Source organism: Cuculus canorus, chromosome 8 (assembly GCF_017976375.1).
Source record: "Cuculus canorus isolate bCucCan1 chromosome 8, bCucCan1.pri, whole genome shotgun sequence".
Lineage (NCBI taxonomy): Eukaryota > Metazoa > Chordata > Aves > Cuculiformes > Cuculidae > Cuculus > Cuculus canorus.
In genome coordinates, this window is record NC_071408.1 from 4,684,858 (window position 1) to 4,705,304 (window position 20,447).

At 49.6% G+C, this 20,447-nt stretch overlaps 1 protein-coding gene across 3 annotated transcripts; it reads right to left on the reverse strand.

Annotated features, from left to right (window-relative positions):
• Positions 1–7,336: 7,336 nt before the first annotated feature.
• Positions 7,337–16,358, reverse strand: LOC104058163 (torsin-1A-interacting protein 2). Of its 3 annotated transcripts, none has more exons than XM_054073629.1 (7): positions 16,174–16,358; positions 14,579–14,779; positions 12,981–13,283; positions 12,205–12,834; positions 11,739–12,059; positions 11,168–11,332; positions 7,337–10,359 (listed from the first exon to the last, which is right to left on the reverse strand). In XM_054073629.1, the coding sequence occupies exons 2-7, from the start codon at positions 14,610–14,612 to the stop codon at positions 9,602–9,604; spliced, it is 2,211 nt and encodes a 736-aa protein (XP_053929604.1). In that variant the 5' UTR covers positions 14,613–14,779; positions 16,174–16,358; the 3' UTR covers positions 7,337–9,601. The 3 variants fall into 3 exon arrangements, with proteins under 3 accessions (XP_053929604.1, XP_053929603.1, XP_053929605.1); XM_054073628.1 differs by having other exon boundaries at positions 7,338–10,359; positions 12,981–13,286; positions 16,174–16,357; XM_054073630.1 differs by having other exon boundaries at positions 7,342–10,359; positions 11,234–11,332; positions 12,981–13,286; positions 16,174–16,353.
• Positions 16,359–20,447: the final 4,089 nt, after the last annotated feature.

The following is a 20,447-nucleotide window of genomic DNA, read 5'->3' on the forward strand; positions in this document are numbered from 1 at the left end:
CACAACAACTTCATGCAACAGCCCAGGCTTGGGGAAGAGTGGCAGGAAAGCTGCCCAAGTGGAAAAGGACCTGGGAGTACTGGTTGACAGCGGCTAAATATGAGCCACCAGTGGCCAAGAAAGCTGACAGCATTCAACTGGGGTTGAACCTGGAGAAGAGGAGGCTGAGGGGAGACCTCATTGCTCTCTGCAGCTCCTGAAAGGAGGGTGTGGCGAGGTGGGTGCTGGTCTCTTCTCCCAAGTAACAAGGGATAGGACGGGAGGAAATGGCCTCAAGTTCAACCAGGGTAGGTTTAGATTGGCTATTAGGAAAAAATTCTTTATTGAAAAAGTGGTGAAGCCCTGGCAGAGGCTGCCCAGGGCAATGGTGGAGTCTCCATCCCTGGAGGGGTTCAACAAATGTGTAGATGTGGTGCTTCAGGACATCATTTAGTAGGCACAGTGTTGTTGGGCTGATGGTTGGGCTGGATGAGCTTAGAGGTCTTTTCCAACTTTAAAGATTCTATCATTCTATGAATATTGTCAGGCTTGGTGCTGTGACTGCTCCCCTGGGGATCCTCTTCCAGTGCTTTACTACTATCTGAGTGAAGAACCTTTTCCTAATATCCAACCTAACCCTCCCTGGCACATCTTCCTGCTGTTCCCTCAGGTCCATCATTGGTCACCACAGAGAAGAGATCAGCTCCTGCTCCTCCCCTTGTAAGGAAGCATCTGTGTTGAGGTCTCCCCTCAGTCTCCTTTTCTCCAGGCTGAACACACCTAGTGACTTCAGCCACTCCTCATGCTGCTTCCCCTCTAAACTCTTCCTCAACTTTGTGGCCTCCTCTGGACACTCTCCAGTATCTTTAGATCCTTTTTATCCTATGGTGCCCAAAACTGCACCCAGCACTCGAGCTGGGGCCACACCACTGCGGAGAAGAGCAGGACTATCCCCTCCCTTGCCTGGCTTGCAGTGCTGTGCTGGATGCACCCCAGGACACGGTTGTCCTCTGCACTGCCAGGGCACACTGCTGGCTCATGTTCAACTTGCTGTCAACCAGAACCTCCACGTCCCTTTCCGCTGCTCTCCAGCCTCTCACTCCCCGGTCTGTCCGTATGTCCTGTGTTGCCGTGTCCCAGGTGTAAAATCTGGCACTTGCCCTTGTTAAACTTCATGTGGTTGGTGATTCCCTGCTCTCCCATTTGTCCAGATCCCTCTGCAGGGTTTCTCTGTCCCCAAGAGTGTCAACAGCTCCCCTACAATTTCTTATCATCCACAAACTTAGTTATTAAACCTTCAAGTCCTGCATCCAGGTCATTTATGAAGAGCACTGGCCCTAAGATCACCAGCGTACCATAACCACATTTATCGTGACCCTTTAAGCCCATCCTGTCAGCCAATTGCTCACTCATTGCATTGCGTATTTATCCAGGGAAACATCTCCCAGGACATGGAAAGGTGCTCCTGCTGGGATGGTCAATGGATGGTGAACAAACCTGATGCCTTGGTCCTTGCCAAGAGAAGACATAGTTGCCCAGAGGCCCTGGATCTCGGCCACAGTTTAATTCAGATACTAAAGCCCATCTTCCATCTCACATGAAAGCTGTTCACCACCACCTCAGCTCATGCATCGCCTCTTTCCACAGTAACTGCAGAAAACACACTGCAAAATCAGACCACTCGGACACACTTGCAGCAATCCGCGTGCTGCCCCAGGCCTTCCCAGAGGATGCAACGGCACCTCAGAAGCCCCTATAAGCTCTCTGAGACCTTCCAGGCTAAAGAAATTTGCCCACCCCTGTCTTCAGGTGCTGCTTTCAGGCTGAAATAGTCAATTGTGCAACTTAAAGGGGATGAATTTGCTAGCTGGTGACTTCTCCCCTCCCTTCTGGATCCCCTCCTGCTGTGTTTGTGATGGGAAGGCATCTCGAGCCACTGTGCTGGGCCTCCAGGGAGGCAGCTGCTCTGAGCCGTGGACAAAGGCTGTGAAAAATGGGATGGTGTGTCGCCAGCCTGGGGCGAGTGTTTGGGGAGCAGCGGTTTCTGCCTGCCAGATGTGCTGTCATGAGTGTGGAAAGATGTCAGAGTCCTCTGCAGCTCTCCTCTACCAAGGGGGTCAGCCTCAGAGTAGGAGGAGGGGAGTGATGGAGGAGTGTCAGTAGGAAGGACTCCTCATCGTAGAATCTTAGATCCTCTAGGTTGGAAAAGACCTTTAAGAATGTAGGAGAGGGCAATGTACTTCCGACTGATCCAGAGCAGATGAGGGTGAGGAGTGCTGGCAAATAACATGGTTGCACCGTGAGCTGCCTTCTTCAAAAGCAGCGGGGTGAAAAAGCTTTGCTGCGCTGCTGCAGCCCTGTGTGATGTTCCAGTGGAGCCAGGTCACAGAATCACAGAATCACAGAATCACAGAATCACAAGGTTGGAAAGGACCCATTGGATCATCGAGTCCAACCGTTCCTAACACTCCCTAAACCATGTCCCTAAGTACTTCATCCACCCGTTCCTTAAACACCTCCAGGGAAGGCGTCTCGACCACCTCCCTGGGCAGCTGTTCCAGTACCCAATGACTCTTACTGTGAAGAATTTTTTTCTGATATCCAACCTGAACCTCCCCTGACGGAGCTTCAGGCCATTCCCTCTAGTCCTGTCCCCTGTCACTTGGGAGAAGAGGCCAGCTCCCTCCTCTCCACAACCTCCTTTCAGGTAGTTGTAGAGAGTAATAAGGTCTCCCCTCAGCCTCCTCTTCTCAAGGCTAAACAACCCCAGCTCTCTCAGCCGCTCCTCATAAGACTTGTTCTCCAGCCCCCTCACCAGCTTTGTTGCTCTTCTCTGGACACGCTCCAGAGCCTCAACATCCTTCTTGTGGTGAGGGGCCCAGAACTGAACACAGTATTCGAGGTGCGGTCTCACCAGTGCCGAGTACAGAGGGAGAATAACCTCCCTGGACCTGCTGGTGACCCCATTTCTGATACAAGCCAAGATGCCATTGGCCTTCTTGGCCACCTGGGCACACTGCTGGCTCATGTTCAGTCGGCTGTCAACCAGCACCCCCAGGTCCTTCTCTTCTGTGCAGCTCTCCAGCCATTCTTCCCCCAGTCTGTAGCGCTGCATAGGGTTGTTGTGCCCCAAGTGCAGGACCCGGCATTTGGTCTTGTTAAACCTCATCCCATTGGTCTCGGCCCAGCAGTCCAGCCTATTCAGATCCCTTTGCAGAGCCTTTTGCAGATAAGCAAGGCTGTGGCGGAGAGGCTGTGCCTGAGAAGAAAAGCAGGACTGGCTCCAGCTAAGCAGTGCAGGTCTCAGACAAGTTTCGGTGCATCTGGTCTTCCTCAGCCCCCCCTCAAAACCGGGCAGCAGCCCTGGGAGGCAGACACAGCGGGTTGAGTGCTGCTCAGTGCAGAGATTTGGAGAAGGAGATCTGCATGTGAGATGTTAAGGGAGCGTGACAGGGCAAATCCAGGTGGCCTGCGATGCTCTCCCCTCCAGGGCCCCTCTGTGTGCCCTCTCTCCTGACCTTTCCTGCTCTCATCCCACAGGCACAACTCCTGAGCCTCTTCTGGTCACAGGGGTGATGCGAGTGCAGTGTGGAAGACGGCAAAACAATGCTAAAACGCCACATGCCATTTGACATCCTGAGTTTAAGCACTGTGGTTGTTTTCTTGTCGTTCAGAGCAGATTTTGAATACTCTCAGTCACTGTAGGAGCACTGATATGGAAGATAAATGTTGCCTCATAGTCTTGAGAATCCCCCAAGGTATAGGGAAAGGTTTGATCGTGCTATTGAGCCAATTAATACATTTAAAACCTCACTAACAAAACAACCACCAGCCCCCACAGCTTCCAGTTTCGTAATCATTTTTAATCTGCCTCTCTCAGTTTGTACTTTTTTTCCTACTGTCTTTATTTAGACCATGAAGTAAAGTTGCCACCTTCTAACTGGGCTGACTGGTTCTGCTATGGGCTGTATTACACGTGTGAACAGGCTGAGCTCTGCATATGCAGCAGCCCTTTCTGATTTTGCATTCAGCCTTACCATTACGAGGAGTTTTCCCCACTTGCTTCCCAGTTTTGTGTGCCCTGTTAACAGAAACTAAGTCTGTAATACCACCAGGGAACGTTTAAAAGGTTCACAAAAGTTGAGGATCTATTCTTTATTAGCAGCCAAGCACCAGAACCACGTGTTTTCATCCTAACGATCTCTCCATAACCAGAATTGAGTGGGGGCCAGCCAAGTGTGTTTCGTTGTTGGTGGCAGCCACTTTGGGACATGTGGGCTGCTTAGCGGGACTGATTCACACTCATCCCCTGTGCTCTGGAAGTTGCCTAGGATTTCAACCTCTTGTTTCATTGAATTGAGTTTCGTTAGCAAACTGTTTCTCTGAAAAGCTTCCAAACAGAGTCAGGAGGGCAATCAAAGAGCACGTGTAAGTAGGACCGGTGTTTGTGGCTGCTATTGCAGCAGACCTTGCAGAACTGGAGTAGACCATCCTCTAACATGACCCAAAGGCATTCAGTCTGCTCACAACTCACTTGCAGATGTCACAGATGACAGCTGTCTTCCCATAGGGAAAGTCCTACGATCATAATTATAGAGGCTGTGAGTTTAGAAAAATGCATGGGAAAGACTGTCCAGAAGGGTAAAGGTCACTTCTTTATTTCTCTGTCTACGTGCGTTTTCCTCCTGTTGACCACCCTGCTGGAGGGAGCCTGTCTTTGATAGCAGTCTTGCAGGATATTGCACTGGAATTTGAGCCCATCCCAGTAACACAGTTGGCTCTAGCTGGTGCTTGCCCAGCACAGATGCCCATTCCTGGTCCCAGGAGCAGAAAAAACAGCTGGACTTCCCTTTCCCTGTAAGGAGGAACCTGTGTGATCCAAGACTCCACTCTGCAGATACAAAGGAAACAGCTGGTCTTTCTACTGCTTTGAGCAGCTCAAAAAGAGTTCAGCTCTGTTAACATAAAGAAAAGAGTGGCCTCATTCAACTCCAGCTGTAGTTGTGGGAAGAGGCCAGGTCTGCTCATCCATGGAGATCACCATGACCAGAAACTGCATCCTAGAGATGTCTGAGTGGTCCTTGAGTTGCTGGGGCAGAGGATGGAGCAGACCTCAAAGGACATGTGCTGTGGGGAGGCTGTTTGGTCCCTCAGTGGAACCATGCTTCTGCCTCTGCTCTGGCTCTGAGAGGATCCTCAGCTCTTGAGTGCCCTCATGAGGGATCTGTGGAGCCCTCTCCTTGGACTGAGCATAACTGTGCAGTCAGGCCAAAATAGGGAGAGGCCAGTGGGAGGTTTGCTTATGGCTTTGCCCCCTCTCTGTGCAGGAAACACTTCTTTGAGCCTTTTCTTTGCAGGCTCTTGGATCTGCATCCCACAGGCTGAACCCAAGCTCCATTGTGCAATTCATTGTACGTTGCTTCCCCTGGAGAGGAGAAGGCGGAATTAAGAAAAGTCTTAAGCTCCCAATATCTGCAAATCTCCCTTACAATGGAGGGGTTTGTAGGCCTGAAGGTGACTCCTGAGGAACCAGCCCTGCACCAGCTGCAGGGGACTTAAGCTGTGGATGGGCTCCCAAAGGTTAAAGCTTAACAGGAGAAACGTGGCTCAGCCGGATTCACTGCTCATCTCTGTGAACTGCCTTCTCCCAGCTTTAGTCCATGCCAGTACAAAGAGGTAAAAAGAGATGCGGCGCAACGTGCTTCTCGTAGAGACAGGGATGCTGTGGGCAGAGCAGGGTGGTGCTGAGCCTGTGCAGTGCCGGCTGGGGATGATGAGTTTATATCAGCTTGCAAGGCAGTGGCACGGCTGCAGATATAATCAGCACTGATTTTGTGGTGGAGCAGTCCAGACTGGCCTTCCAGAACAGGTTTTGCCCCCCCAGTGGAGCTGCTGTGTAATTTTCAAGGTAATTTTTAGGGTCATTGAGCGCCCAGTGGCAGCACAACCTTCCCAGCAGAACTGCTGCTGCAGAGAGTGGGACCAAAACAAAAGGGAAAGACAGTTGGTGAGGGGGGTGCATTGTTTACTAGGCCAAAGAGAAGAATAATTTGTTGTTTGGGCTTTTTTGGTAGATGGGGAATTGAAAATAATTTTGTGTTAGCATTGATGTAAACAACAGGCAACTGGAAATCTCCAGCCAAACCCATGGCCTCGCCATGCTTGGGTGATGTGCAAGAGGAGATGCTGCTGGAGAGATTATGAACTAGGTGATGATGTGATTGAGAGCTGCACTGTAGAGAAGGACTTGGGGGTGCTGGTCAATGGGAAGCTTGACATGAGCCGGCAATGTGCGCTCGCAGCCCAGAAGGCCAACCCTGTCCTGGGCTGCACCAAAAGAAACGTGGCCAGCAGGGCGAGGGAGGGGATTCTGCCCCTCTGTTCCTCTCTTGGGAGACCTCATCTGGTGTACTGTGTCCACTTCTGGAATCTTCAATAGAAGAAGGAGATAGAGCTGTTGGAACGGGTCCAGAGGAGGCTACAAAGATGTTGGAGCACCTCCCATACAAGTGCAGGCTGAGAGAGTTGGGTTTGTTCAGCCTGGAGAAGAGAAGGCTCCCAGGAGACCTTACAGTGACCTTCCAGGGGAAGGGGTCACAGACCTGAAAGGGACTACAAGAAAGCTGGGGAGGGGCTGTTCACAAAGGCTTGTGGTGATAGGACAAGAGGCAACGGGTATAAACCGGAGAGGGGCAGATTTAGGCTAGAAGTAAGGAAGAATTTCTTCACTATGAGAGTGGTGAGGCCCTGGCCCAGGTTGCCCAGGGAAGCTGTGGCTGCCCCATCCCTGGAGGTGTTCAAGGCCACGTTGGATGGGCCTTGAGCACCCTGATCCAGTGGGAGGTGTCTCTCCCATGGCAGGGGGGCTGGAACTGGATGATCTTTAAGGTCTCTTCCAACCCAAACTATTCTATGATTCTATGATTTCTTGGGATGGGTGAGAATAGAATCATAGAATCATTGAGGTTGGAAAAGACCTCTAAGATAATCCAGTCCAACTGTCAGTCCAACACCACCACACCTTCAGCTTAATTAGTATCATTAAGTATGTTGTAAAGCTCGATATATTTCTGCCAGTGTTGAATCCAGGAGCAGTTTGTGGGTTTGTTTTTAGTTTTCCTTAGTTGAAAAAGCTGCAAACTTTTGTCCCAAACAACTGAGAAAAAGGTTATTTGGGGTTTTTCCAGCAAAAGCAAATACTCCCTTTGTTTGCACAACTGCAGCCCTGACCTCAATAAAACTTTGTCCAATATGATGACTCTTTTGCTTAATGGACTGAAAATGACTAGAGGAAAAAAACAGAATATGGCAAGACTCCAGCCTCACTTCTAAGACTTTGCAGGTTTCTTTCACAATAGCATTATTTATTTTTAAATAGAAGTCTTGTTTCAGAAGCAAGCAGATACTTTGTAAAAGTTCATTAAAATATGTCTATATTAATACATTTGGGTGGATGATGCTTAGTGATATGCCCAAGCAGGGTGAAGTTGTCCGTGCTTACCTTGGCTATGCATTACAAACACAGTACATAAAACAGAGTTAAAATACAGATTTTCTTCATGATATTGTCATAACCTGATTAATGTTCTCCTGGTTCTGACAGCAACACCCATACTGAACTGTGCAGAAACAGTGTTTTCTGTTAACTAAGTAGTGTATAGCTATAAAAAGGAGGGAGAAGGGGGAAGCAACCCTTATATTGTACAAAACCTGCCCTCCTGATGCTGGCTCCAGCAGGAAATTCTCACACCTAGCCCAGCATCTGTCACAAATAAAACCCCTGCAATCTTGTTTTTTTGGCCTCATCCACCAAAAAAAAAGTCTGTTCATTGGTGAGAATGCAAACAAAAACACCCCTCCTCTTTCTTCATCCCCCTGCCTCCAAGTTAATGGCCACAAGCTCTTAGGTCAAGGCACATGGTGGGAGGAAAGAAGAGACAGGGGCTGTTTTTAGGGTGCGTGGCTGCACCTCAGCTGAGCCATCAGTGGGGCAGAGCAGCAAGACACCATCGGCAGGAGCCCAAGCCCCAGCCAGCGCCAGTTGCTCTAAGGAAGGAGCACTTCTTAAGACACCATGATGTTCTTGAGCTGTGTCTCATTTGGATGTAGAGTAAGGCCCAGGCTGTGGTGCTTATATGGAAATAAGCCCCAATTTCCACAGCTGCTCCTTGTCCGGCAGGCAGAAGCAAAGGCACAAGGGGTTGGCACCTGGGGCTGACAGCTGGCTTACTATAAATGCTGTCACCTGCAGCTGGCCTGAGGTGTTCTCTGAGTTGGCAGCTTTGCCCTAAGGTGTCTGCAGAGATGCAGTATGCAAGGGCTCCACAGTATTTCTAGAACTTGGATTTCTCTTCCTGGGATGCAGAAGAGGAGGCATGGTAAGAGATCAGCCAGCTTTGTTGAGGATTTTTAGTGTTAACACTAGAGGTTTTGCCTTTACCAGCGAATCCCAGCTCTGCTCCTGGCTGCTTTAGCACGTGCCAGAGCACCAACTGCCTGGCAGGGAGGCAAAAGTGCCTTTGGAGGGCGAGGAGCTGCTGTGCAAACCTGCGTGGCTTGAAATAAATATCAATTAACATCAATAAAATGTCAACATTCATCAATAAAAGTTAGCTGGGGAGAGGCAGGCAGCTCCCTGCCCTGCAGACAGACCAGAGATCTGGGTGAAGAGCAATATATTGTGCAGGACCAAAGCTGATGCATCAGTCCAAAGAGATGGTCGTAGCCTTGTGGCAAACAGATAAAGAGTGGAATTTTTGAAGAGGTAGCATTAAGTTAAACTTTACCACTTGTTCTTTTACCTGTGCAGTCCCTTGAGGATTCACACTATCAGAGTGACAGCAAGACGGTTTTCGTTTCATTACTCCCTAGTTTTGGAGCTTATTCTCTGGTAAACGGGTTCCCCTCATAGGGTCCCCCCTCCCTTTAGTGCAGTATTTAAGTGCCAATAACCTAAATTTCTTGTAATTTATGTTTAAGGGACTTCTGAATTTCAGGTTTGTTTGAACATCATGTGTTTAGGATCTGATCTTTGCTGAGTGTCATCAGTTTGTGCAGCTGGGACTCCATCAGGACTGACTAGTCAAACCCTTGACTAGCAAAGCGGTCATCTTTTCTTTTTTTGCAAAGCATGCCTTCAAAATGTTTGGCTTTGGCAAATTTGATCTCTCTGTTTTCCAGCAGCTTCTCTGCAAAGACAGAGAAACTTCTAGATGATGTACATTGTAAGGTTGATGTACATAACATTAGCAAACTGAGGGACAGGAAGAAATGAAAGAGTGACTGAAGTACCTTTCTGGCCTCATACTTGTGTACATTATTTGTGCAGTTCCTGATAGAAAAGCTACCTGCAAAGTCCTATTTTCTCTCCTGCGTCCCCACACAGCAATGTTCTCCTGTGTGATTAGCAGCCTAAAATATCTGCTCTTCCCATTGGCCAGAAGGAAACGTGTGATTTCCCACTTCCAGGATTCAACTGGCCAAATGGCTGGGATTAATTTCTACCCATCAAACTCTTCCCGGGGAGGCTGAAGAGAAATATTACTAGTTCTGCCTCCACCCACGCTGGAGTCAGCCAGGAACCTCTTTCCAACTCTTCCTGGGGCTCTGGCAGTCTTTGTCACTAGGATTTAGTGTGGCATCCCTCCTTCTCAATGGTGGGCACTGGGTGGATCGGTAGGACCAGGTGGGAGATGCGGCTCCACAGCCCGCTCAGTTTGTCAGTGTCCATGTGGTCGTGGGAACTGGGGGTCCTGTTGTTGGTGAACTTGGCCCAGAGGAAGTCATGGACCCTCTCTTCCACCTGCACGAGGCTGATGTCAGTCTCTAGTGTTTCCTCCTCCAGCAGCACCGTCAGCAGCAGGGCCACATCCTTGAAAGCAGCACTTTCATGGTCGCAGTACTTGTAGAAGATGAGGGTGGCCTCCGCCGGCAGCAACTCAAAGTGATGTACTACTGCAGCACGGCTCCCAGCTTGGAAAGCTGAGCTCAGCTCTACATCCACCTCCTGCTTGGCCTGGTCACTGTGGAGCCTGGATTTAGCTGTGCCATTGATATGGACGGTGCTGGCACGCAGGGCAGCCGAGTAGGTATCAGCCACATGAGTACTAAGGCATCTCAAGGTCCGCTCACCCTTGCGGGCAGCCGTGAAGATGATGATGGCTGGCTGTGTGTGGTGGGATGCATTGAGGTGCTTCTGCAGTAACACGCGCCCACGAAACCACAGGTGGGGACTCTGTCCCGGAAACCTGTTCTGCAGCTGGCCGAACTGGGACACAAACTCCTTCACCATGGGGTTCTTGTTGGCTGGCTGGGACTTGGAGGTCAAGTTGACAAAGCCAAGTAAGCAGAGGCAGAACAATACAAAGCCCATTAAAAACCCTGTTCAACAGAGGAGAGACCCGAGAGGGAGAACAGAAGTCAGTCCCAAGTGACTTGTAGTGATATCCTGGAAATATGCTATGAGGACTCTTTTCCTTCCCCCACTAGGCTAGGAAAGTGATTCAGGTTGGCATGTTCTCTGGGGGCCCAGGAATAGTGAAGAGGCTGCTTGCCCCATGGTTTCAGACCCATGGTCCTACACTCAGCTGGGAAGGACTACAGCTCTGGGGATGGAGGCAAGGCTACAGTTTTCTTATTGCAGTGCAAAATCTCCTGAGGAAATTGCAGCTAGCAATTTTCTTCTCTTTTCCCCCTCCTCCATGTTCTCTAAGGTTCGTGGCCATTTGGACCATCTACCTCTGCGCATGGAGGAGTCTGACCCAGCTAAATTGTTGTGTTCACTACTTTCCTCCTAACTATTCTGGGTGAACAAAGGCTACCACACTTCTGCTCAGAAGGAGAGGTCACCGAGGTCCAGACACACCACTTGCGTCCCTCTCCATGGCAAAGCAGTTTCTCTTTCTACAAGGAGAAATGCGTGGTGAACATCAGCAAAACGGTTTGTTCTTGAAGCCCCATGACATGGGGTGAGGGATTGGGAAGGGGGGCACCATCAGCGTGGGAGACTATCAGCATTCCCAGGAGTGTTCTTGGCGTGCTGAACGCTATGTGCCCGCTTTTGAGGTGGGAGAGGTGGAGGGAAAGCTACTCAAACTGAGCCTATTTTTAAGGGGATGGGTTTTCCCTTAAACCCTCAGAAGAGAGTGTGGAAGGTTCTGAGAGACAAGAACTAAATGTGCTTCATTACTTGTTCCTGGAGGATCAGTGCCTTCTGGTCGATGAATAACACTCAAGGAAAGCTTCTTTTCCTCACCTTGCTGCCAGGAGAGCTTTATGGCTTTCGTCTGGTCTTTGTTTTGGGTGGTAACATCCTGGAAGCAGGACTGAGCCTCTGGCTTTGGGGCTGTGTGCCCTGCAGTAAGAGAAAGAAATGTGCCACTCACTGTTGAGGGAATAGGTTAAGTTGGGCTGCAATAAGAAAAGCAACAGTGCTGCTAGGAGCTCCCAGCTGAGCAAAAGAGAAGTTCATTCTGCTCTGGGTTAATACTGCTTTGAGTCTTGGCTCCCAACTTTTTGGGCAGGGGAAGGAGAAAGATGATGCAGAGCACAGTGCAGTTTCATGCCTTTCAAAGCAGGACAGTAGCGAAAGGAGAGCGAGCAAGAGAGAAGCCAGTAAATTTCTTAAACCTTCTTTTCTGCTTGACTCCAGAAAACTCGCAACAGGCACCAGAGGTGTCACCATAACATTTTTCTTATGCTTATGCAAAGTGCAGGCCTGTGCATGGTGGAAGAGCAGCAGTGTGCAGCCATCAGCTCACCTTTGGTCCCATGTCTGATCCTTAATATGCCTTTGGATCCGCTCTCCAGCATTTTGTGCTCTGTGTGGTCTCCTGGCTCCCGATCTAGGAGAAAGGCTCTAGTGCCCCTCTCAGTCAAGAGGCCCTTGGTGACGTCTCCTGTTGCAGTCACGTCCAAATGGGTCGTTTTACTGTCAGAGCTCAGGAACTTACTACTTGATGAAGCATCTACCTCTGCTGTGTTGGAGCTTTCACACTGCCTGCTCGTCTCCTGCTCCTCCCATGTTTCATGGTGGACAGGGCTGTCTCCTTTGCTCTCCATTTTATCGTGGGCCAGCCTGGCTGTAGGGAATAAAATTCACAGACTATGCTTAGTGTCTTCCAGCACAAGAACCAACAACCCATTCTCCTGCTCTGCCTCCTCTAAGCAAGGCCTAGGTTAGCAGTATTTTGGAGATGCTGTGCACACAGAAGCGGAGAGACTCACCTTCATCCAAGTCATCTTCCTGGGGGCTTTCTGAGACATTATCTCTTTTCTTCCCTGATTCTCTCAGTGATACTTCAGTTTCCTGGGAGATCTCCATCTTTACTGGGTGGGCAGCTAAACCGAACAATGTTGTCTTTCCTCCACCAGCAGCTGGCGATGTGCATACCACAGGCTCCTTGTCTGGTTTGCAGGACGTCTCGGGCTGCTTGCTTGTCACTTGGTGCTCAAGTGATTCTTGGGTAGGCTCTTGGTGCACAAGATGCTCTGTTGTGCTTCCCACCTCCCCTTGGGCTGGCCCACCTACTGGGAGAACAGTTCCGTGTCTGCCTCTTAACATGCCTTCAGATCCGCTCTCCAGTGTTTCTTGCCCTGTGTTGTCTCCTGGCTCCTGATCTAGGAGAGGGGCACTAGTGCTCCTCTCAGCCAAGAGGTCCTTGGTGACGTCTTCCATAGCAGTAACCTCCAAATGCGTCATTTTACTGTCAGAGCTCAGGAACTTGCTTCTTGACGAAGCATCTACCTCTGCTATGTTGGAGCTTTCACACTGCCTGCTCGTCTCCTGCTTCTCCCGTGTTTCATGGTGGACAGGGCTGTCTCCTTTGCTCTCCATTTTATCGTGGGCCAGCCTGGCTGTAGGGAATAAAATTCACAGACTATGCTTAGTGTCTTCCAGCACAAGAACCAACAACCCATTCTCCTGCTCTGCCTCCTCTAAGCAAAGGCCCAGGTTAGCAACATTTTGGAGATGCTATACATGCAGAAGAGGAGAGACTCACCTTCATCCAAGTCATCATCTTTCCGGGGCCCTTCTGAGGTATTATCTCTTCTCTTCCCTGATTCTCTCAGTGATAATTCAGTTTCCTGGGGAATCTCCATCTTTACTGGGTGGGCAGCTAAATCCAATGATGTTGTCTTTCCTCCATCAGCAGCTGGTGATTTGCACAGCAGAGACTCCTCCTCTGGTTTGCAGGAGGTCTCACGCTGCCTGCTCATCGCTTGGTGCTCAAGTGATTCTTGGGTGGGCTTTTGGTGCACAAGATGTTCTGCTGTGCTCTCCACCTCCCCTTGGGCTGGTCCACCTGCTGGGAGCAGAGTGCAAGAGCTCAACTAGCCATGCAGGGTATAAAAATACCCAATGCTTTACCATCACCCTGTAAAACTCCTAGTTCTTGCATTTCAGAAACACCTGCCCTCAGCAAGATGAGGAATGAATATGGTGACCAAAGGTAAGAAAACTCACGGGTCGAGATGGAGACAACTGAACAGGTGAAGCAAAAGGCTGTAAAATCACAAGTGATGCAAAGGCAATCGCTCACTAATGCCAGGCCAGTCTCTGAGCAATGGCCACGTTGGAAGCCACTCATATACACACACCCTTCTTCCTGTATCCCAGTTTTCACTTCTGACGTGATGGAATATCCTTTCACCCACTTTGGGTCCATACTCTATCTTCTACCCACCTCAGAATATTTGCTTGGTAGAGGAAAAGAGGGGAAAACAAGAGCCTTGCTGCTGTGCCAACAGTGTTCAGGAACAGCCAGAACACACTGGTGTTACCAGCACTGATTTAAGCCACAAATCCGAAGCACAGCACTGTACAGGCTGCTATGAGGGAAGTCAACTCAATCCTTCCTATGGCTATAACTGGAGAGGGGCAGATTTAGACTAGACATGAGGATTTTTTTTTTTTGCTACGGAAGTGGTGAGGCCCTGGCCCAGGTTGCCCAGGGAAGCTGTGGCTGCACCATCCCTGGCGGTGTTCAAAGCCAGGTTGGATGGGCCTTGGGCAGCCTGAGCCAGTGGGAGGTGTCCCTACCCATTGCAGGAGGGTAGAACTGGATGGGCTTTAAGTTCCCTTCCAACCTAAACTATTCTATGATTCTATGTTCTATGCTGCCCTCCGTAGGGTAGGAAGGCAATTCTTTAATTAAGTGGTAGGATAACTTACCACACATCCAACAGACTCTGGTTTTTCCTAGGCTGGTAAATTAAGATGATGGATTTGAAGCATTTCTAGGGCTGTTGTTGAGTACCAGACAGAACAGTTGTGCCAACGCGCTTCAAGCATCTGTCTGAATGTAAACACTAGCTCTGCTTGTGCTCCTTCTTTGCTCCTGCTCAGGAGCTGCTCTCCCAAACAGGTATGTTAACATGTAATTAAAAGCAAATACCAGAGTGTAATTCAATAGAGAAATTCTGAGGCCGAACACAAGCATTTGCAATGTGTTCTGCATCTTACAAAACCAACTTGGGCAGTCTTGGTCTGGAAAAAGAGGGATTCTCTTTTTTTTTTTTTAATTTTGCTTAGTTTTTGTAAGTTACTACTGGAATTTGTCTTGCTAATGGATTTTGCTACAGTATAGGATTCACTTACCTCCAGACAGATTAACACTGGGAGTCTCTTCCATTTTCTTTCTTCTCCAGAGCTCTGGCTTCTACACTGTTTAGTTCACTTTCACCTTTGGTTATAAGGAGACGTTATCTCCTTGCTGTTTGAGTGGCTGAACAAGTCCTATCCCCTGCACAGACACCATCCCGTCTTGGCCTCAGGAATTGTGACTAAACACCTTCAAACCTGATAAGCAGAAACAGAGGAGCAGTGACTCATGGTGGAGAAGGAGGTTCCTCCCTCCGTGCTCCCCAGGGTGGTGTGAAAATGGAGGGATGTCACCAATAGCAGCAAACCTTCAGCCCAAGGGCTATTAGCTGTTTTGATTTCCAGCAGGCTAAAAGCAGTCAAAGGGCTAACGCAAACCACAGTTATCTTGGGACAAGCCAGTGGGGTGAAGCACTGCAGTATCATCCAGAGGGACTGGAATGGACTCAGCCATGAAGATGATGAAGGGACAGGAACATCTTTTTTACGAAGACAGGCTGAGAGACCTGGGTCTGTTTAGGCTGGAGAAGAGACAGCTGAGAGGGCACCTTATCAACGCCTACAAAACAACTCAGGGGCAGGAGTCAATAGGATGGGGTCAGACTCTTCAGCAACAGGATAAGGGGCAACAAGCACAAACTGGAAGTTTGAGGAAAAACTTCCTTCCTGTGAGGGTGATGGGGCACTGAAACAGGGTGGCCAGGGAGGGTGTGGAGTCTCCTTCTCTGGAGATTCAAACCCCACCTGGATGCATTCCTGTGCAACCTGCTCTATGCGAACCTGCTTTAGCAGGGGGGTTGAACTGGATGAGCTCCAGAGGTCCTTTCCAACCCCTCACCATTCTGTGATTCTGTGCTCCAGGGCAGTAGACCTGGAGGCTGGGGCTTGGCACCCATCCCCACAGGCTTTTGGGCGCTTGATGTCTTACAGCCAGGTCAACGCAGAGCAATGAGTCTGCTCCACCTCACCTTCCTGCCTCTGGTGTGTGAGATCAGGAGATGGTGGTGCTCAAAGGCGAAGCTGCTGGCAGAAACACCGCCTGGCCCCAGTACAGCAGCGTTACCCCCACCCAATCTCGTGCCCATCCTTGGGCACCGAGCAGTGCCCTGGGTGGCTGTTGGGAACCTGGAGCCACCACCTGCCTCTCCTGCACCCTCAGCGATACCTGCCCCTCTGCTGAAGCACTTTGGGACCGGATGGCCAAGCAGGATGGAGCTTGCTGGTGTAACTTGAGCAAGCTAATTTCTTGCATGAGTGCAATCCCTGCCCGCGGAAAAATAGGCGGCATGGAAAACTCCTAAGAAACTTTCCCTGCAGGGAAGTAGTTCATGTGGATTTCATTATAAAAATCTCACAAGCTCAGCCTTCACAGCAGCTTTTCTTGCATGGGGGGGCACCTTCCCCCACCCGTGCTGTCTCTGCAGCTGAGTTTTCTTGCTAAATACAGGGTTTGGAGGTGTGGGGGGGATATAATTGCTGCTCTTTGCTGCTCAGCTCTCATCCCTCCCCTCCCTGTGCTGTTCCTGCTGGTGACGCTGTGGCCAAAGACGGAAGCCAGAGGAACAAAGTGGCTCGCGGAGTCGGACGCTTACCCAGGCTTGAAGGTTTGGTGCTGGTGAAGCGAAGCAAAGGGGCCACAAGCGAAGGCCAATGCTTGCCCTTCCCAGAGGCCTTTGGCTCTGCCGATGGCAGGACCGCCCATGCCCCTAACACACCCTTGATCCTCCACTATCAACGTGACAGTGAACTCTGCCCTTCCACGGGCTCACGTCAGGCTGCTGGGAGGTGTAGTTTTTCCTAATCTCCCTCTTGCCAAAGGCAGACAGCTTTTTCCCAGCGAACAGCAGTCGATCTCGGGAGCGTTCGGGAAATGATAATTTCTTTTGGGGCTGTATTTTCAAAACTCTGTGGTCATGCAATTTCCTTCAGGCTGACTGAGTGACCGGTGGCTTCCTGCATGAAGTAACAGATTTAAACAATGAAATGACGGTGACGAGGGAACTGTTCTGAGAGTTGATTTATGAAGATGAAAGGGACAACAAGAAAAACAACCTAAAAGTGTAGCCAGCAAAACCCCAGACTCTTGCAATGTCCTGTGGTGCAAGCGCAGGGAGGCTGGGGAGCTGCAGGCTGTGAGATGGGGCGCCTTAGCATCAGCATTGGGGGCAAGGGATGGGGAGCCTTCCTCCCAGCTCCTCTTCCAGCGTGATCCAGAAACTGCAACTAGGGGAGGTCAGAGAGTGTGCGTAGCCACTCCAGGTCTCCCTTGGGCAATGGTTTTCCAAAAACGATGGTATGCCTTGCTGTGCCAGCATGGGGTACAGGTATGGTCCAACTCCCTCTATTCCTCTCATCTGGAGGATTGTGTCCAGTTCTGGAATCCTCACCATAAGAAGGAGATGGAGCTGTTGGAACGCTTCCAGAGGAGGCTACAAGAATGATCAGAGGGCTGGAGCATTTTCCATACAAGGACAGGCTGAGAGAGCTGGGGTTGTTCAGCCTGGAGAAGGCTCTGAGGAGACCTTATAGCGACCTTCCAATATCTGAAGGGGCTACAAGAAAGCTGGGGGGGGGGCTGTTCACAAAGGCTTGTGGTGATAGGATGAGGGGCAATGGGTATAAACTGGAGAGGGGCAGATTTAGACTAGAAATAAGGAAGAATTCCTTCACTATGAGAGTGGTGAGGTTCTGGCCCAGGTTGCCCAGGGAAGCTGTGGCTGCCCCATCCTTGGAGGTGTCTAAGGCCAGGTTGGATGGGCCTTGGGCAGCCTGAGCCAGTGGGAGGTGTCCCTGACCATGGCAGGGGGTAGAGGTGCCTTTAGCTTGGAGGGCTTTAAGGTCCCTTCCAACCCAAACTATTCTATGATTCTATGTTCCCCCTACTCCAGGGGAAGGCATCAGCACAAGGAGCTGTGATGCAGTGACTGCAGCTTTCCTCAAAGCCAGCGTGGAGCCCTTTCACTAATATCCCCAGAGAAGCCCTGCAGCAAATGGCTGAGATGAAGCATGAGGAAAGGCAACTAAAACGGTGCCTGTAGGTAATGGAGACTAAATAGTTGTGAGTCCTCAGTTTGGAGAAGGCTGAAGGGGGAGATGTGACTGTCGTGGAGATGTTGTTTTTCAAAACCCTCAGTACTGGGACTTGAGTTGCTCATAAAACAGGTGTGAGGTCAGGTTTGAGTGGGCAGAAGAAAAGTATTTTGACATTTATTTATGCTGCGTGTAGGAAACTTACGGACCTTTCTGGCACAGGGCCACGGAAGCAGAGCGTCAGAAGGTTCAAAAAAAGGATGAGTCTCATTTGCGGACAACAGGTCGACAAACTGTTAGCAGAAGACCAGGCAGGGCTGTACCTGGTCAGTTAGGTGAGGTTCATGATCCCAGCCCCATTCCATGCTTTGTTCTCCTCATGCTCCTGCAGCACCCAGCGCTATCCCACTGGGGATGCTAAAGCCAAAAGGAGCTGCATGTGCTGCCATGGGCAGCTCAGCCGGAGGGTGCCCTGCTTCTTCTGTTTCTCCCAAGACCTCCGTGAGCTGCCCCCTGCCCTGTGTCCATCCCTTTGCATCCATCCCTTGGCTGTACTGTCACCACTCCATTATGAGACGTGTATGTCACGCCACACAAGGTGAGTATTGCAAGCCTAAGTATTATTGCTGATGCCGATCGTATCAGGAAGGTCAGTATGAGGGGTGTGTGGGCGCAGCACATGCAGCACAGAAAGGCAACGGCTTCCTCCGTGACCGGCAGAGCCACCCTGCTGGTGGTGGAGGGGACAGAGTCCATCTCTGATTCAGCACATTCTTTCATTGTAGCCAATCTCTCACCAGGTGCAGCAGAGGCTGAAAAACTGGGGAGAATGACAGAGCAGGAAGGAAGACGTCTGAGTGGCTGATCAACAGAGGCCAAGGTCTCCCTGAGGACCCTGCTCCTGGTTGACTTCCATCTCACATCCTGGCCAAAAGTACATTTGACTTTATCTGCTTCTGGCCGTAAGTAAGGAACACCTGAGGTGGCCAAAGCAGACAGGAGCTGCAAGTATCAAGGGCTTCAGTAAAATCAATTATACGTCCCTCTGTCCCTCCAGCCTTGCTCAGCCTCGTTTGAGTGCACCGTCACATTCACTGTGCAAAGTAACAGCATGATGTTGAAGGTAGTCCCCTCAACACAGGAGGCAACCGGCAGTGGGCAAAGGAACCGCCCTGTCCAAAGAAGCACAAAGTGTCATAAAACCGGTGGTGGGATTCCAGCTCAGTGAGTGGAAGAGGAGAGCACGTGACAAAATCTGGGGGTAGCTTCAGTCCACGTGGCTTCACAACCACGTTACCAAGAAGCAGCTTGGCAGGAGAAGCAACCGGTGGGTCTAGGACATGAAGTCACACACTGTCACAGCAGTCACAAAAAAGGGATGTCGAGGTTGCATAATGTTGCTTTTCTTCCTGAAGCACACACAAGGTCACCAAGTATGAGCTGGGGTGTAGAATTGCGACTTAACAAATGCAGTCTTTTTTTAACTCAAGTCTGAGAGAGGATCTTATTTAAATAGGAATAACATTTTCTCTTAGTCTGCAGAAGAATCAACAGTGACGGGGTGCAGGACAGGCTGTGGACATATTTGTGTAATGTAATAATTTATTAACTTTCTTGGAGACTTGCTAATAAAGTGACCATACAGGTGAGGAATCAGGAGCCAGTCACTAGCAGGGCTTTTCCTACTTGATTTGAATTGCACGGACAGTTCAGCTGTACTTTGAAACCTTCTGATGTTGTATTTGTTACTCCATCTTTTATTTTCACTTTAAAAAACATTGCTGGACGTCTGTGTTCTGAGTTTTCATCTCAGAAGAACAGCAGTATTTACAGCTGGTATAGGAGGTATGCATCATTTATCTCACAAATACCCACTTGCTTCTGTATGAACCTGTAAGAATTAAAGTGTGTTAGTACAGTACGAGAATGTTTTTCAGTTTGAAGTGTATGTACAGAGAAGACAGCTGCAGAACGGCATTTCTCTCGCTCAGCCTTGTTCGAGTGCACAGTCACATTGACCGTGCAAAGTAACAGCACAACGTTCGCAACCCTACAAAGTAGTAGCTGTGTTGCTACTGAAAATGCTGCCAAATAAACTCTCTAAGACTCATTTTGGAGTTTTAGAAAGCAAGCATCCTTTATCAGGCCTGGGCATCCCGAGGCAGTGATCTCCATCAATCACGCGCAGCAAGACAAGAGCTGTTACAGAATGGACTTCCCACTTACATGCATGTGTATAAACTTTCTCAGGAATCTTATTACATTCCAAGGACTGATGCATTGGAGAAGGAAAATTACTTGATCTGTAGAGGTAAAGCAGTATATTGTATTGTAAGTTTAAGCAACTGCCTGAGAGAGTGGTGAATTCACCAGCAATTGATACATCACAAGAGAAAGCCTGTGTGAAGAACAATGAAGAACTGTACAGTTAAGAGAAGAAGCACTTGCTCAGCTGTGTTTCCCATCTGAGTTATGGAACTTGCAGTTGTAAGCGACCTTCGGTGAGAGCGAAGACAGTCAAAGGGCAAGCGAGGAAGACCAAGAAAGATGAAGTAACAACCCTTAGGAGGATGGAAAGACCCTCGACCGGGGTTTGTGTGTGAGTAATAATAAGCAGTAATTATATAACTTAAGGGCAGAGCTGAGCTTGCCTCGAGGCACCTACATGGTAGGACACAACCTGTATAAATAACCTAAAACTTGTGTCAAGGCACAGCAACAAACCATGGTGTACGCTGCCATCACAGGGGCGCCTGCTAAGCTTTGTGCCTAACAACTAAGGGACATGAAGGCTGCTTCGTTATTATCCCTGATGGTTATGATTACTAAACTATCT